This window comes from Coregonus lavaretus (genome assembly GCF_964263955.1).
Source record: "Coregonus lavaretus genome assembly, contig: HAP1_SCAFFOLD_2405, whole genome shotgun sequence".
In the NCBI taxonomy this organism is placed as follows: domain Eukaryota; kingdom Metazoa; phylum Chordata; class Actinopteri; order Salmoniformes; family Salmonidae; genus Coregonus; species Coregonus lavaretus.
The window spans coordinates 32,173-51,733 of NW_028159587.1; the positions used below are offsets into that span (position 1 = coordinate 32,173).

At 47.1% G+C, this 19,561-nt stretch overlaps 1 protein-coding gene across 1 annotated transcript; it reads left to right on the forward strand.

Moving 5' to 3' along the window:
- Positions 1–1,168: 1,168 nt before the first annotated feature.
- Positions 1,169–18,851, forward strand: LOC311122685 (heparan-alpha-glucosaminide N-acetyltransferase-like). Its single transcript, XM_084197019.1, has 17 exons — positions 1,169–1,371; positions 2,522–2,637; positions 3,130–3,266; positions 3,567–3,685; positions 3,789–3,858; positions 4,013–4,082; positions 4,962–5,142; positions 5,284–5,314; positions 5,441–5,601; positions 10,055–10,170; positions 11,507–11,628; positions 11,920–12,046; positions 12,140–12,226; positions 12,650–12,727; positions 15,033–15,103; positions 15,670–15,782; positions 16,048–18,851. Exons 1-17 carry the CDS (start codon positions 1,203–1,205, stop codon positions 16,227–16,229), a joined length of 1,950 nt encoding a protein of 649 aa, XP_084053145.1. The 5' UTR covers positions 1,169–1,202; the 3' UTR covers positions 16,230–18,851.
- The last annotated feature ends 710 nt before the right edge of the window (positions 18,852–19,561 follow it).

A 19,561-nucleotide genomic window follows, 5' to 3' on the forward strand; every position in this document is an offset into this window, starting at 1 on the left:
CCTGCATCTAGCTAAGTCAACCATGGCAAAGTTGAATTAGCCTACAATCCTAAACCCAGATTTTAGTCAGTGACATATGCCTATTGAAAAGACAAGTCAACTTCGCAAATATGCCATTTATAAAGGTTTGTAGGCTTCACATCTGGCACATAGGCCTAGTAACGCACAATTTCCAGAAGATAGGCAAAAAAAAATTTTTCAAGTTCGTCCAAATGTTTCTTGCTCAGAGATTTCGAGATCCTCTGTCCAACTCTCAATGTCAACTCTCCTGTCGGATTGATCTATAGTTATGCACATGCGCAAAAGTGATTTATTTACAATTATAGCAGTCAAACGAGTTAAATCGACGTCCGGTGATGGGAAATGATCTGGCGAGTTTAATAAAGGCAAATAATATTTTATCTTGCGATATATTCAAATTCCTTTATTATGTCACATTTGCTCGCAATAATAATTATTTTGATCGAAAAACGAATTTTGCTTCTTATTTCGTCGTTACAAGTTATGTTGATATTCCTTAGCTAATTCGCTTGATAACATTATGGGAAAAGGGTTTATTGGATAAATATGGCAACTCCTCTCTTGCTCTGATAAAATTTTGCGGCTATTTTTCAGGACCTTGTGTGTGGGTTTTGATTCGTCTTTTCGCTTCAAATTTATGCTAGACATGGCAACCTGACCAAAAGCTCTCACTGCCACATCAATTTTTACACAAACAACGATTCTGAACCAACCATTAATTCATACATTGTTGTGCCCCTGGCCTGAGAGGATGGAAGTTCAATATGTAGCTAGATGTAGAAGGCTAATGTTAACTAGCTAACCTTGCCATGAATGGAAGCTTGGCTAGCGAGCAAACATTTTAGCCAGATAGCCTAGGACAACAACAAATAAAAGCGGGTACTGTATGACAGACCGTTTCATCAACATGAAAGAGAGGAGGATGGCATTGCGTTTCTCTACAAGTAGGGTGAGTCAACATGTTTTTCTACTTGCACGAACGCTCACACACACACACACACACATATCAGAACCATGGACATGGCTTCCCCAGTGATTTTACACACCCACCGCTACTGGAAATCGCACAGATTCGCACTGATCAGGAGTGGATTCACGTGCAGCACAGTTATCTAATCGTACTTTGACCCTCCTCGCTCCCACTAGCATGTAAAAAAAAAAAAAGTGGTATCGGAAGTGTTATGGAAAGAGTAAAAATAAAGAAAAAACGCAAAGGCACATCTTCGGGCGGTGGGGACTGGGAGGCAAGGGAGAAAAACATCAAAATGTCACAGCCAGAAAGGCATTACGCTGTGTTTTTCCTAGCAGTGAATGCTTTGCTGGTTGCCATTTGCGTGGCCGAAGTCCCCTGTAAGTAAAATTATGAATAGCTAATTAAATCCATCCGTGCTAGTTTAAAAAAAAAAAAACACACAGGGCTAGTTAAACGTTCGCTAGCAAGCTAAACAATATGAAAACTCACTCTTTATATGAAACAAGTCATCGCCACAAATAATTGAAATCACTAAATTTGGTGGTTGCACTTCCTCGTTTGGTCGTAAGTAGTGACAGACATATTTGGTAGTGAAAAGGGTAACTAGCCACATGAATATTTGTGTTGTGCTGTAGCTAATGCTAACTTGGGAATCTGCTATCAACTTCAATGGTGTGTAGTTAACGTTACCTAGGCCAATGTCAGCCACAAAAAAACGCTGGTTTAGCTAACCGCCCTGTATCACAGCAACGTTTAAACTTCCCGGCTCCTCGGGGCTTTTATTTCAGTTCTTGGAGAAGCGGATTAATACATCACATGACATCGGAGTGTGATAGCCGTAATGTCAGCCCCCAGCCCCAGCCCCCAGCCCCCAGCCCCAGCCCCCAGCCCCAGCCCCCAGCCCCAGCCCCAGCCCCCAGCCCCCAGCCCCAGCCCCAGCCCCCAGCCCCAGCCCCAGCCCCCAGCCCCAGCCCCCAGCCCCCAGCCCCCAGCCCCAGCCCCCAGCCCCAGCCCCAGCCTAGCTCACATGCCTCCCTCCCTCCCTCACAATGCTATTGTGATTCAGTAAACTAGCAGCAGTCTGAAGGCTAGGGCTGTTGACTTGAGGCTAATCTTGGCTAGCTAGTTACCCGACCGCACCAGATCATATTGGTTAGGGGGCTGACGACGTCTTCTTCGTGGTAAGCACTGTGCCTGCCAAATGAGGACAATGGTATTTGAAGGATAGTCTAGAGTAGAGGAAGAATACAACAGGAGTTCTTATTCAAGGTAAACGGTTGTCAACAACGAGAAGAGTAGTAGACGCTAAGCAGCTACTGTAATGTAGCTGCATTGTTGGACTATTGCACACGGTCTATCTAGACTAGGAATGTATGACAACAAGGCCTGGCTTTTTAAGTGTGTGTGCGTAAATATAAGACTATTTACACTACTGCTCATCAGACAGTGTGCTACTATTCTTATCAGATCTGTGGTGTCTCTCGCGCTCTCTCTGTCTGTCTGTCTGTCTGTCTGTCTGTTCCCCAGTATGCCACACTCGGCATAAGGCTACAGGACTGAAGATGGACGAAGCCTCTCTCACTGTCAACAATGAGCTGGGCACTGAGATGGTCGTGAGCTGGCTATCAGACCACTGCTATCAGGTAAGACTGACCACACAGACACTGCTGTACCTCACCTCACCACACACTGACCTTTACTGCTGTACCTCACCTCACCACACACTGACCTTTACTGCTGTATCTCACCTCACCACACACTGACCTTTACTGCTGTACCTCACCTCACACTGACCTTTACTGCTGTACCTCACCTCACCACACACTGACCTTTACTGCTGTACCTCACCTCACCACACACTGACCTTTACTGCTGTACCTCACCTCACCACACACTGACCTTTACTGCTGTACCTCACCTCACCACACACTGACCTTTACTGCTGTACCTCACCTCACCACACACTGACCTTTACTGCTGTACCTCACCTCACCACACACTGACCTTTACTGCTGTACCTCACCTCACCACACACTGACCTTTATTGCTGTATCTCACCTCACCACACTCTGACCTTTACTGCTGTACCTCACCTCACCACACACTGTTGTTGTCATATTTCCCCTGTGCTCCAGTGTGTGTACCAGCCCCTGGGTGTGGTGCCAGCAGGCCCTGGACCAGGCGTGCCCAGCTCAGTGGACTTCACCGTGGGCACACAGCACGGCATCACCCTGCAGCTCAACAGCAGCCCCATCAGCCTGGAGCTCTGCACGTAAGGAACCACCTATTAACCCAACCAACTACCAACCTTGGCCCTATGTCCAGACCCTATTCCCTATATAGTGCACTACTTTTGACCAGGGCTCTACAAAAAGTAGTGCACTATAAAGGGAGAAGGATGTCATTTGGGACGCACCCTTTATTGCCGATCTGAAAGTATTGGACCTCCGTGTCTACAGTTAGATTCTGGACTGTGTATAATTCAATTAAAATGCAATATATAGGAAGTACTGTACATTGTATTTATAGAGACATTACACTCACTGTAAGGAGATTCCTGTCTCCTCCCCAGGGTCCATTTCCACTTTTGGGAGCATGGTAACTACTCTCTGTGGGTCAAGAACCTGAACGACTCCTCAGTGGTCAACTGTTCCGTGATCACTGACACAGAACCGGTCAACAGCTACCTGCGTGAGCACACTAACACACACACACACACACACACACACACTTTTTATGTTTTGTGCTCTCAAACCATCGTTTTGAACAATGAAATGCCTTTCTGCCCTTAAAGCCATCATGGTGGCCTTTCTGTTGTTCACGGGACTGGCTATAGCGTCTGCTATCGGAGGCACAATCATGGGGTAGGTTCTGATTATTTTGGATAACATAAACGCAGGTTTCCATTTACTGTGTATGTTACCGTAAGTCATCCCTTTGTCTTGAGCCTGCCATTGCATTTTGTGGAGATTATCAGAGGCTTCTCCTAATCGATTGGTTATGTCTTGTCTGGTCCAGGCTGGACGTGGTGAAGAATCTGATGTTCCGATTGGGCAGTTCCATGGAAACTGAGAGGCTCATCAACTCAGTGAGTCTTTGTGTTCATTCTCCAGACTTAGCTCTAGAACAGTGGTCTCTACGGTTGAGCAGTGGTCACTACGGTTGAGCAGTGGTCACTACGGTTGATCAGTGGTCACTACGGTTGAGCAGTGGTCACTACGGTTGAGCAGTGGTCACTACGGTTGAGCAGTGGTCACTACGGTTGAGCAGTGGTCACTACGGTTGAGCAGTGGTCACTACGGTTGAGCAGTGGTCACTACGGTTGATCAGTGGTCTCTACGGTTGATCAGTGGTCACTACGGTTGATCAGTGGTCACTACGGTTGATCAGTGGTCACTACGGTTGATCAGTGGTCTCTACGGTTGATCAGTGGTCACTACGGTTGATCAGTGGTCACTACGGTTGATCAGTGGTCACTACGGTTGATCAGTGGTCACTACGGTTGATCAGTGGTCACTACGGTTGATCAGTGGTCACTACGGTTGATCAGTGGTCACTACGGTTGATCAGTGGTCACTACGGTTGATCAGTGGTCACTACGGTTGATCAGCGGTCACTACGGTTGAGCAGCGGTCACTACGGTTGAGCAGCGGTCACTACGGTTGAGCAGCGGTCACTACGGTTGAGCAGCGGTCACTACGGTTGATCAGCGGTCACTACGGTTGAGCAGTGGTCACTACGGTTGAGCAGTGGTCACTACGGTTGAGCAGTGGTCACTACGGTTGAGGGGAGTTTTCGTGTTCTTCTGATGGGTTCAGAGTTATAGTTTCTTCTTAACATGGCTGAACTATGCGCCTAAATGTTCACTAACCTTGGTCCTGGAGAGCTAATACTATACAGGGTGTGCAAGCTTTTGTTCCAGCCCAGCACTAACACCTTTTTGACTTCCTCTCCTCTCTTCTCCTAGGAGCTGGGGTTTCCAGGCAGGACGGTGGAGACAGCCACAGACACCATACTCCCCACCCCCGCCACCCCCAGCCGGAGGCTCCGATCCCTGGACACTTTCAGAGGGTTGTCCCTGGTCATCATGGTGTTTGTGAACTACGGAGGAGGGAGGTACTGGTTCTTCAGACACGAGAGCTGGAACGGTGAGTCCACCATTCTGAATGGGAAAATATGACATGCACATTTTCTAGTGGTGTTTAGCATGTCCTGGAGATCAGATAATATGTTTAGCAAAAATGAAAGACTGCATTGTTAAAATGACTATATTTCCCCCCTCTTCACAGGACTCACAGTTGCTGATTTGGTCTTTCCCTGGTAATATCCGTTTTTATATTTTTAATTTAAGGACAAAATGTATTGGCATTTTATTGAGGAAATCTAACGTTGCTCCATAGGAGGAAACTGTGTGCCTCTAATGAAGTCTCTCTCTGTCTCTCCCAGGTTTGTGTTCATCATGGGTACATCTATAACCCTGTCCGTCAGCTCAGCCCTGCGGTGTGGAATGTCACGTTTCTCTCTCTTCACCAAGGCAGTCTGGAGGAGTATTCAGCTCTTCCTCATCGGACTCCTCATCATCAACCCAAACTACTGCCAGGGACCACGTGAGGACAGAGACACAGAGACACAGACACAGAGAAATGCAGAGAGACACACACAGACACGGAGACGCAGAGAGACACACAGACACGGAGACGCAGAGACACACACAGACACGGAGACGCAGAGACACACAGACACGGAGACGCAGAGACGCACACAGACACGGAGACGCAGAGAGACACACAGACACGGAGACGCAGAGAGACACACACAGACACGGAGACGCAGAGACACACACAGACACGGAGACGCAGAGAGACACACAGACACGGAGACGCAGAGAGACACAGACACGGAGACGCAGAGAGACACACAGACACGGAGACGCAGAGAGACACACAGACACGGAGACGCAGAGAGACACACAGACACGGAGACGCAGAGACACACACAGACACGGAGACGCAGAGAGACACACAGACACGGAGACGCAGAGAGACACAGAGACACGGAGACACACACAGACACGGAGACGCAGAGAGACACACAGACACGGAGACGCAGAGAGACACACAGACACGGAGACGCAGAGAGACACACAGACACGGAGACGCAGAGAGACACACAGACACGGAGACGCAGAGACACACAGACACGGAGACGCAGAGAGAGACACACAGACACGGAGACGCAGAGAGACACGGAGACGCAGAGAGACACACAGACACGGAGACGCAGAGAGACACACAGACACGGAGACGCAGAGACACACAGACACGGAGACGCAGAGAGACACACAGACACGGAGACACACACAGACACGGAGAGGCAGAGACACAGACACGGAGACGCAGAGAGACACACAGACACGGAGACGCAGAGACACACACAGAGACGGAGACGCAGAGACACACAGACACGGAGACGCAGAGAGACACACAGACACGGAGACGCAGAGAGACACAGACACGGAGACGCAGAGAGACACACAGACACGGAGACGCAGAGAGACACACACAGACACGGAGACGCAGAGAGACACACAGACACGGAGACGCAGAGAGACACACAGACACGGAGACGCAGAGACACACAGACACGGAGACGCAGAGACACATACACGGAGACGCAGAGAGACACACAGACACGGAGACGCAGAGACACACACACAGACACGGAGACGCAGAGAGACACACAGACACGGAGACGCAGAGAGACACACAGACACGGAGACGCAGAGAGACACACAGACACGGAGACGCAGAGAGACACACAGACACGGAGACGCAGAGAGACACACAGACACGGAGACGCAGAGAGACACACAGACACGGAGACGCAGAGAGACACACAGACACGGAGACGCAGAGAGACACGGAGACGCAGAGACACACAGACACGGAGACGCAGAGAGACACACAGACACGGAGACACCGAGAGACACAGACACGGAGACGCAGAGAGACACAGACACGGAGACGCAGAGACACACACAGACACGGAGACACAGAGAGACACAGACACGGAGACGCAGAGACACACAGACACACAGACACGGAGACGCAGAGACACACACAGACACGGAGACGCAGAGAGACACAGACACGGAGACGCAGAGAGACACACAGACACAGAGACGCAGAGAGACACACAGACACGGAGACGCAGAGAGACACACACAGACACGGAGACGCAGAGACACACACAGACACGGAGACGCAGAGAGACACACAGACACGGAGACGCAGAGAGACACACAGACACGGAGACGCAGAGACACACACAGACACGGAGACGCAGAGAGACACACAGACACGGAGACGCAGAGAGACACACAGACACGGAGACGCAGAGAGACACAGACACGGAGACGCAGAGAGACACAGACACGGAGACGCAGAGAGACACAGACACGGAGACGCAGAGAGACACACACAGACACGGAGACGCAGAGACACACACAGACACGGAGACGCAGAGAGACACACAGACACGGAGACGCAGAGAGACACACAGACACGGAGACGCAGAGAGACACAGACACGGAGACGCAGAGAGACACACAGACACGGAGACGCAGAGAGACACACACAGACACGGAGACGCAGAGAGACACACACAGACACGGAGACGCAGAGAGACACACACAGACACGGAGACACACACAGACACGGAGACGCAGAGAGACACGGAGACACAGAGAGACACACAGACACGGAGACGCAGAGACACACAGACACGGAGACGCAGAGACACACAGATACGGAGACGCAGAGAGACACACAGACACGGAGACGCAGAGAGACACACAGACACGGAGACGCAGAGAGACACACAGACACGGAGACGCAGAGAGACACGGAGACGCAGAGACACACAGACACGGAGACGCAGAGAGACACACAGACACGGAGACGCAGAGAGACACACAGACACGGAGACGCAGAGACACACAGACACGGAGACGCAGAGAGACACACACAGACACGGAGACGCAGAGACACACACAGACACGGAGACGCAGAGACACACACAGACACGGAGACGCAGAGACACACACAGACACGGAGACGCAGAGAGACACACAGACACGGAGACGCAGAGAGACACACAGACACGGAGACGCAGAGAGACACACAGACACGGAGACACAGAGAGACACAGACAGACACGGAGACGCAGAGACACACACAGACACGGAGACGCAGAGAGACACACAGACACGGAGACGCAGAGAGACACACACAGACACGGAGACGCAGAGACACACACAGACACGGAGACGCAGAGAGACACACAGACACGGAGACGCAGAGAGACACACACAGACACGGAGACGCAGAGACACACACAGACACGGAGACGCAGAGAGACACACACACGGAGACGCAGAGACACACACAGACACGGAGACGCAGAGACACACACAGACACGGAGACGCAGAGAAACACACACAGACACGGAGACGCAGAGAGACACACACAGACACGGAGACGCAGAGAGACACACAGACACGGAGACGCAGAGAGACACACAGACACGGAGACGCAGAGAGACACACAGACACGGAGACGCAGAGAAACACAGACACGGAGATGCAGAGACCCACACAGACACGGAGACGCAGAGAGACACACACAGACACGGAGACGCAGAGAGACACACAGACACGGAGACGCAGAGAGACACACAGACACGGAGAGGCAGAGAGACACGGAGACGCAGAGACACACACAGACACGGAGACGCAGAGAGACACACAGACACGGAGACGCAGAGAGACACACAGACATGGAGACGCAGAGACACACAGACACGGAGACGCAGAGAGACACACAGACACGGAGACGCAGAGAGACACACACAGACACGGAGACGCAGAGAGACACACAGACACGGAGACGCAGAGAGACACACACAGACACGGAGACGCAGAGAGACACACAGACACGGAGACGCAGAGAGACACACAGACACGGAGACGCAGAGAGACACACAGACACGGAGACGCAGAGACACACAGACACGGAGACGCAGAGACACACACAGACACGGAGACGCAGAGAGACACACAGACATGGAGACGCAGAGACACACAGACACGGAGACGCAGAGAGACACACAGACACGGAGACGCAGAGAGACACACAGACACGGAGACGCAGAGAGACACACACAGACACGGAGACGCAGAGAGACACACAGACACGGAGACGCAGAGAGACACACACAGACACGGAGACGCAGAGAGACACACAGACACGGAGACGCAGAGAGACACACAGACACGGAGACGCAGAGAGACACACAGACACGGAGACGCAGAGACACACAGACACGGAGACGCAGAGACACACACAGACACGGAGACGCAGAGAGACACACAGACACGGAGACGCAGAGAGACACAGACACGGAGACGCAGAGAGACACACAGACACGGAGACACAGAGACACACACAGACACGGAGACGCAGAGAGACACACAGACACGGAGACGCAGAGAGACACACAGACACGGAGACGCAGAGAGACACAGACACGGAGACGCAGAGAGACACACAGACACGGAGACGCAGAGAGACACAGACACGGAGACGCAGAGACACACAGACACGGAGACGCAGAGACACACACAGACACGGAGACGCAGAGAGACACACAGACACGGAGACGCAGAGAGACACAGAGACACGGAGACGCAGAGAGACACAGACACGGAGACGCAGAGAGACACACAGACACGGAGACGCAGAGAGACACAGACACGGAGACGCAGAGAGACACACAGACACGGAGACGCAGAGACACACAGACACGGAGAAGCAGAGACACACACAGACACGGAGACGCAGAGAGACACACACAGACACGGAGACGCAGAGAGAGACACAGACACACACGTGCTCACTCCCTTACAATGTTTCACTCTAATCTGTGTGTGTGTGTGTGTGTGTGTGTGTGTGTGTGTGTGTGTGTGTGTACGTGTGTGTGTGTGTGTGTGTGTACTACAGTATCATGGGACACCCTGCGTATCCCTGGTGTGCTCCAGCGTCTGGCCTTCTCCTACCTGGTGGTGGCCTCTCTGGACCTCTGTGTGGCCAGGAACAGCCTGGACAACCTACCCGTGGTCAGCCTCACAATGCATCTTATTACACTCACACAACTACATATACAATGACTAGGATCTCTGTGAATAAACTGTTATAACACAAATAACCATGTTATAACCATGTGTGGACCTGTGTGTGTGGTCAGACACCGCCTGGACAACCTAACCATGGTCAGAACATCCTTATGACCACGCCCCATGTTCAGAACATCCTTATGACCACTCCCCATGGTCAGAACATCCTTATGACCACGCCCCATGGTCAGAACATCCTTATGACCACGCCCCATGGTCAGAACATCCTTATGACCACGCCCCATGGTCAGAACATCCTTATGACCACGCCCCATGGTCAGAACATCCTTATGACCACGCCCCATGGTCAGAACAGCCTTATGACCACGCCCCATGGTCAGAACATCCTTATGACCACGCCCCATGGTCAGAACATCCTTATGACCACGCCCCATGGTCAGAACAGCCTTATGACCACGCCCCATGGTCAGAACATCCTTATGACCATGTTATTACACTCATAATGTAATATATGTCACAATGATGTCATATAAAAATGGATCTCCAAATATCTGCCATGACGCTCGCATTGAGTACGGTTACAGTCAGATTCGTATAATAGTTTGATTGAAGCGTGCTTAGCAAGGAGATTTCCCTAATAATCCTGTTTACATGGACTCATCTGAAATCAGGATACCTGATGGGACTTTGATAAACGCAGAAAAAATCGCCAATAGAAAATAAACGTTCTACCGCAGTGACAGTGTTATTTTTGGGAAGCCCATTTGATTCTGAGTTTGTACATATAAAGTTTGTATGTGAAAACTATTTCTAAAATGCATATTTTAAAGTTTTTCTGAACTCACTTCACTCGCGCATAACAGGGAGGCTCTCGGCTGGTGCTGCCACATGCGCAGATCAAATACACCGCTGGAACGCCGGTTTAGCCTGTTTACACGTCCTAATCATTTAACAGATTGCTCAGAAAAGCAGGCATGTGCTTACTTCCATTCTGACCTTTTTTACGCTGAGTAAGGTGTTTAAATGACTATTGTATAATCGGCCTACTGCCATAATCAGCTTAATATCTAATTATTGGTGTGCATACTCATTGTCACATAACCATCTTCTGCCACTCAACATTAGCTAACTGTGACATTGACTGTTCTAGATGTATGGGAGAGATTGTTTCCAGACAGAATTCACCCTATTCCAATTCCGTTGAATCACTGCATTCTATTTCACTTGGTGTTCATGTTGATCCGGACTCATTGCCTGCTGGTCACTATTGTTTCCATAGTGATGAAAACCTTTTGTTTTTGTTTTGGTCTTCTTCAAGGATGCTTGGTGGTACTCTGCTCGTGAGTTCCTGCTCTACTGGCCAGCCTGGCTGTGTGTGGTCGTCTTGGAAACCGTGTGGCTCTGTCTCACCTTCCTGCTCCCTGTGCCTGACTGCCCAAGGTGAGTTAAGAGAGAAGACTGTGGCCGTGAACACATTGAGACAATACTGTTTCCATGGGAGTCATCTGTTGCAGGGTGAATGACAACCGAGATGGATTTTCCGACGTATGCGACTGGTCCGACCAATAGTTGACTTCAGTTGTACTTTTGACGGACAGAAACGGACAATGATATAGTTCATATATGATTTAATCCATGTCCATGATTCTGAGTGTAGCCGTAGGTGATGGGAGATGGGGAACACCTGACCTGACTCAAATCATCTACTAATCATCGTCTCTCTCTACTTAGGGGTTATTTGGGCCCGGGTGGTGTTGGGGACATGGGCCAGTACCCTAACTGCACCGGGGGAGCAGCAGGATATGTAGACAGATGGCTACTGGGAGAGAACCACATCTACCAAACACCCTCCTCACGGGTCAGTTAACGCTGACTTGTTTCAGGCAACCAAGAGCAGAAGACTTTCTGCAGGCATTTTTTTTTAACGTAACGGGGTGTGTTCATTTTTCAGGTGATCTACAAGTCTCACATGCCCTTTGACCCAGAGGGAGTTCTAGGCAGCATCAACTCTGTCCTCATTGCTTTCCTGGGACTACAGGTCAGTGGAATTCTCTCTCTGTCTCTGTCTCTCTCTCTCTCTCTCTCTGTCTCTCTCTCTCTCTCTCTCTCTCTCTGTCTCTGTCTCTCTCTGTCTCTCTCTCTCTCTCTCTCTCTCTCTCTCTCTCTCTCTCTCTCTGTCTCTCTCTGTCTCTCTCTGTCTCTCTCTCTCTCTCTCTCTCTCTCTCTCTCTCTCTCTCTCTCTCTCTCTCTCTCTCTGTCTCTCTCTCTGTCTCTCAATCTGTTTCCTTCCGTTGTCCTTATCTTTCCAGTTGTTCTGTTTCTTTCTACACCACCAGACCTATGAGTGTAATTGCAGACATGGGGTTGCATGTTTCTGCTCAGCCTAACTTAATGGATCAGTATAATGTAATAAATGTGATTCCCTTTGAGGGTCCATTTTGTCCCCTACATCTGTATCCAGGCAGGGAAGATTCTCCTCCACTACAAGGAACAGCATTCCAGTATAATGGCCCGGTTCCTCATTTGGAGCCTCGTACTGGTAAGATCATCATACTGCTGTTTGTCATTACTGTGTTAGCCTTGGTATATCATATAGCCTTGGTATATAGCCTTGGTATATCATATAGCCTTGGTATTTATCCTTGGTATATCATATAGCCTTGGTATTTAGCCTTGGTATATCATATAGCCTTGGTATTTAGCCTTGGTATTTCATATAGCCTTGGTATTTAGCCTTGGTATATCATATAGCCTTGGTATTTAGCCTTGGTATATCATATAGCCTTGGTATTTAGCCTTGGTATATCATATAGCCTTGGTATTTAGCCTTGGTATTTCATATAGCCTTGGTATATAACCTTGGTATATCATATAGCCTTGGTATTTAGCCTTAGTATATCATATTGCCTTGGTATATAACCTTGGTATATAATATAGCCTTGGTATTTAGCCTTGGTATATCATATAGCCTTGGTATATCATATAGCCTTGGTATATCATATAGCCTTGGTATATAGCCTTGGTATATCATATAGCCTTGGTATATCATATAGCCTTGGTATATCATATAGCCTTGGTATTTAGCCTTGGTATATCATATAGCCTTGGTATATTGCATATTTTATCAGACTAAACCTCTCCATATGTCTTCATATGACAACACTGAGACATACAGTGCCTTCAGAAAGTATTCAGACCCTTTGACTTTTTCCACATTTTGTTACGTTACAGCCTTATTCTAAAATCCTCATCGATCTACACACAATACCCCATAATGAGGAAGCGAAAACAGGTTTTTTAGAAATGTTTGCATATTTATAAACAATAAAAAAACAGAAATACCTTTTTTCCATAAGTATTCAGACCCTTTGCTATGAGAAATTGAGCTCAGGTGCATCCTGTTTCCATTGATCATCCTTGAGATGTTTCTACAACTTGACTGGACTCCACCTGTGGGAAATTCAATTGATTGGACATGATTTGGAAAGTCACACACCTGTCTATATAAGGTCCCACAGTTGACAGCGCGTGTCAGAGCAAAAACCAAGCCATGAGGTCGAAGGAATTGTCGGTAGAGCCCCGAGACAGGATTCTGTCGAGGCACAGATCTGGGGAAGGGTACCAAAAACATTTCTGCAGCATTGAAGATCCCCAAGGACACAGTGGCCTCCATCATTCTTAAATGGAAGAAGCTTGGAACCACCAAGACTCTTCCTGAGCAATCGGGGGAGAAGGGCCTTGGTCAGGGAGGTGACCAAGAACCCGATGGTCACACTGACAGAGCTCTAGAGTTACTCTGTGGCGATGGGAGAACCTTCTAGAAGGACAACCATCTCTGCAGCACTCCACCAATCAGGCCTTTATGGTAGAGTGGCCAGACGGAAGCCACTCCTCAGTAAAAGGCACATGACAGCCCGCTTGGAGTTTGCCAAAAGGCCCCTAAAGACTCTCAGACCATGAGAAACAAGATTCTCTGGTCTGATGAAACCAAGATTGAACTCTTTAGCCTGAATGCCAAGCGTCACATCTGGAGGAATCCAGGCACCGTTCATCACCTGGCCAATACCACCCCTAAAGTGAAGCATGGTGGTGGCAGCATCATGCTGTGGGAATGATTTTCAGCGACAGGAACTGGGAGACTAGTCAGGATCGAGGGAAAGATGAACGGAGCAAAGTACAGAGAGATCCTTGATGAAAACCTGCTCCAGAGCACTCAGGACCTCAGACTGGGGGCGAAGGTTCACCTTCCAACAGGACAACGACCCTAAGCACACAGCCAAGACAAAGCAGGAGTGGCTTCGGGACAAGTCTCTGAATGTCCTTTAGTGGCCCAGCCAGAGCCCGGACTTGAACCCGATCGAACATCTCTGGAGAGACCTGAAAATAACTGTGCAGCGATGCTCCCCATCCAACCTGACAGAGCTTGAGAGGATCTGCAGAGAAGAATGGGAGAAACTCCCCAAATACAGGTGTGCCAAGCTTGTAGTGTCATACCCAAGAAGACTCGAGGCTGTAATTGCTGCCAAAGGTGCTTAAATAAAGGACTGAGAGAGGGTCTGAATACTTATGTAAATGTGATATTTTATTTCATTATTTTTTATAAACTTGCAAAAATTCTAAATACCTGTTTTCACTTTGTCATTCTGGGGTATTGTGTGTAGATTGATGAGGGAAAAAAACGACTTCATCAATTTTAGAATAAGGCTGTAACGTAACAAAATGTGGAAAAAGTCAAGGGGTCTGAATACTTTGCGAATGCACTGTAGTAGCATAGTATTTCTGTGTTCACCATGCATGTATTTTCTTTGTCAGCTTGATGTATCTAAATGTCTGTATCTTCCCAGGGAATCGTATCAGCCATTCTGACCAAATGTTCACTAAATGAAGGCTTCATCCCCATCAACAAGAATCTATGGTGAGGAGACCAGACCACTTATAATGCAGTTTAACACTCTCAGGGCCAGTTTCCTGGACACAGATTGAGCCTAGTCCTGGACTAAAGAGCACTTTGAATGGAGACTTTTCATTGAGCATGTTTCTTAGTCCAGGACTAGTTTTAAGCTAATCTGTGTGCGGGAAACTGGCCCTTGATATTTCATAGTAGGGCCGGGACGATACAGGTATCACGATACTCATTAGTATCGTGGCAAGGAAACAGAACACAAAGCAGATTTAACTTTAGGAAAACAACCCTAATGTTGAAAACAAACATCATTATGTTGTCATCCAGAGTCACATTTATTTATTTTCTAAGCTATAGCACAATATTTTACATCCAGCAGGTTGTTAAAGGACCAAAACAGTTTGATTTACTTCGTGTTTAATTTTTTAGCGGAGGAATAAATCTGGCGATACTGGTATCATCACTGCCCTAGTTTATAGTGTATTGTAGAATAATCAACCTCCTGAGTTGTCTGTCTGTCTGTCTGCCCGTCTGCCCGTCTGTCTGTCTGTCTGTCTGTCTGTCTGTCTGTCTGTCAGGTCTCTATCCTACGTGACCACCCTGGCGTGTTTTGCCTTCGTGGTTCTGGTGATGGTCTACTACACAGTAGATGTGAAGAGGTGGTGGTCTGGAGCCCCTTTCTATTACCCTGGTGAGAACTACTTTGTGTCAGCAGCTCTGCTGTGTACATTTTTATATTTCAATCTGCAATGCATCCATCTGCCACAATCCCTATTCTGCATGACAGAAGAATCACGTATGTTCTACGCCATACTTGTCTAGCTAAATGTTATGCAACTCCTGAACAAGCCCTCTAAATGTTATGCAACTCCTGAACAAGCCCTCTAAATGTTATGCAACTCCTGATCAAGCCCTCTGGACCCCTGTGCTCTAACCTGACCTTTGACCCTTCCAAGGTATGAACTCCATCCTGGTGTACGTGGGCCACGAGGTCCTGGAGGAGTACTTCCCGTTCCGTTGGCGCATGGCCAACAGCCAATCCCACGCGGAGCACCTGACCCAGAACCTGTTGGCCACTTCCTGCTGGGTTCTCATCTCCTTCCTGCTGTACAGGAAGAAGATCTTCTGGAAGATCTAGAGGGCCAGGAGACATTTCGATAGTCTTTCCTCAAGTCCTCTAAAGATTTGGGGGAAGATCTAAGGGGCCGGGCTGCGTCTCATAAGTAGTTTCAAGTCTTTCTGAAGGATCTACTCTCCTCAATTCCTTGTGTCCTGTAACCAACGATCCACTGGGAGACGTAGAGCTGGTCCCTATCTCAATAGTCTTTCCCCGATTCCTTGTGTCCCAGAAGATCTTTGGCTGGGTTGCATTTCACCTGTCTTTCATCCATCCCTTGTATCCTTTCTCCAGCATCCTTTTAAAAAGCGTAAAGCGTTTCCTCTCCTTGTTTCCTTTCCTCGTGTCCTCTCCTCGCTTGACGCTGACGTTTTGAGAAGGGAACATCATCACTCAGGAAAAGATCTGGGATTGTAAACAGGAGATGAGGAAACTCAAGAAACCATGATGACCATTTCCAGCTCCTGTCCTGGATACAATGCTACAGGCTCTGGTCTACTCTACACTTTCGTTATGGACATAGTTCAGAGGTCACTGGGATGTGTGTGACCTCCATGTGGGATCAAATTGGACTGTACTAAAAAAAAAGGACTTTACAGCCAAACCGGTATTGAATACCATTGGAAAATACAAATGTGTTGATTCTCGTACGTGCATGTGCCAGCGCTTGCTTTCTTGGGACAAACAACCGATGCCAGACAGTTGAAATAACTTGTGCTAATTAATGAGTTCAACCAACTGACGTTGTCTTTATTTTTTTTTATTGCCAAAGTAATCAAGGAAATGAATGATAGATGAACCAACCGCCAACTAACTGTATGTGCACATGTCATGGGTCGTTCCACAAATTCAGTGCCTTTTGAGAAGTGTAACTTGTTCAAATGAAACGTTTTGATTTCACCTCATTTTAACATTCCGTCATAAAGAGCACATATTCAACTTCATAACACGTTTTCCCCATCTCAAAACAATTACTGTAGTACGTGCCTATTTAGTGGCAAATAAAGTAACAGGGTTGACCGTAACAGGTTTGACGATTTCATCGTAAATCTGCCATAAATCCCATTGTGATGGGGAATGAAAGCTTGTGTGCAACAGGGAGTGGCAATTAAATGCAAGCTTCACCCCCAAAAAATGTCTTGTTAAAACATTTCTAGCCTGTCTATGTGTAACAGGGTTGGTGTGTCGTGTTCGACATGCTCAGTTTCCCACCACAAAAACACCAGGAAATGGCCAGAAAGAGTAGAACCAGCTCAGCTGCTTTTACACTATAATTTGACTATTGGATGTTCAATGTTTTTTTTTGTGTGTGTTTGTTTTAATGAATCAATTTACCATATTAAAATGAGAGTTCAGTTTATGTAACAGGGTTGACTTTAAAATGAGGGACAGACGTAATTCAATCACTAAATCACATGAAATGACTTAACTGGGGCTTTACAATGATGGTGAAAACTTGGAGACATTTTGGGGTTAAGTGGGTTAAAATCTTCCCACAAGTCACAGAGGGGGCATGAAGGGACATGTCCAAAATGCAGAATTTTGGCACTTTAGCAAGTCTTTATTCGTATTAAAAATCTGATTTGATTTAATTTTCCATGTGGTCTATATTAAAGGGCACTTCATTTAATATAGCAGGCTTTTTAAATTCAACATTGGTGCACAATTTCTACTTAAAATATCAAAGGGGATGCAAAATAAAATGTCTTTTGTGGAACGACCCTCATATCAACACACAGCATTGTGCCAAAACACTACAGAAGAAGATATACTAAGATTGGGTCCCAAATGGCACCCTATTACCTATATAGTGCACTACTTTTAACTAGAGTCCTATGGGTCCTGGTCAAAAGGAGTGTACTACATAGGGTGCCATTTGGGATTCCTCTAGGTAATTGTCCTGTGTGATATGTAGATGAGCACAAAGAATGTCAGGAAGCAACTATTCATGCAACACTGGTGATTATACCAAATTCAGACAACTGTAAACTTCTGTTACTGTATCATGCTGCATCCTTCTCCCAAGTACTAGTATTTGTGTTTAACGGTTGGCCAATTTAATTAAACTGTAAATATGAAAATATATCGACTAAGCTCATGCAAATAACGTGATGTGTACTTTTCATAATTGTGAAGAAATTGTTACAATAGCTTTTAAATACGACCAACGATGACCAGTAGTGTTGCTATTTGATACAGTACCAAAAAAAAACGAAATAAAATGAAATAAATAGGAAAATCTAGCAAAACAGCTCACTGCTGTTAATCGCTCTGGATAAGACCCACTGGGCACACACTGGTTGAATCAATGTGGTTTCCATGTCATTTCAATGAAATTACTTTGAACCAACGCGGGATAGACGTTGAATTGACGTCTGTGCCCAGTGGGGAGCGTCTGCTAAATGACTAAAATGTAAATATTTGTCCGTCCCAAATGACACCCTGTTCCAAATAATAGTGCACTACTTTTGACCAGAGCCTTATTGGCCCCGTGTCAGAAGTAGCAAGCTACACTATAGGAGGAATTGGGTTCCATTTACATCATGATATGCTTTCCCTTTAGGTATTGTTTTATACATGCAAACATCCCATGTGATTCCATTAAATTATTTTTATTTTAATAAAATATACTCTTACATGTGATCTGTTTGCGTATAGTCCTTGTGGCTTTTTGTTCTTACTTTACAACATTGTTTCCCCCTCGACTAGTGACCAAAGCCGTTGATTAGTTGAACCGGGTGTGTTAGTGCTGGGCTGGAACAAAAATGTGCACCCCCAGGGGGATTTATTGAGAATCACTGGGCTTCTATGTTATATGTGTGCCATTTACAGGTGAATGCCATTTGTAAATAATATGAATTTTCTTAGCTTAAAGAGAAATGCTGTATAGTTTTACAGTGAGTTATGTTGTAGGCTCATCTTGAATCTAGCAAGTTGTATTCTCGGCTCACAGGGTTAACTAACTCAGTGCTCTCTAACCCTTCACTGGTGAATGCAAACCAATATCTTCACTTTATTCACTTCACTTACCTGGTTAAATAAAGGTTAAATAAAATATTTTAAAAACAAAAAAAACTTTATGAATAACATTTTATTCTATAGCTTAGGCTACAATTATGCTGTGAGCTGTATTTTGAATGAAGCAAGACTTGACTCACAGGGTTAACCCTCCCGTTGTCCTAGGGTCAAAATGACCCGCCACTGTGTTGAACCAACTTTATTTAATTTTTATATTTTTTGGATCATTTGTGAGAAGGAGGCAGTGATACTTTCTTTAAAGTCTCACTGCCTCCTTCTCACAAATGATCACCAAAATATAAAAATTAAATAAAGTTGGTTCAACACAGTAGCGG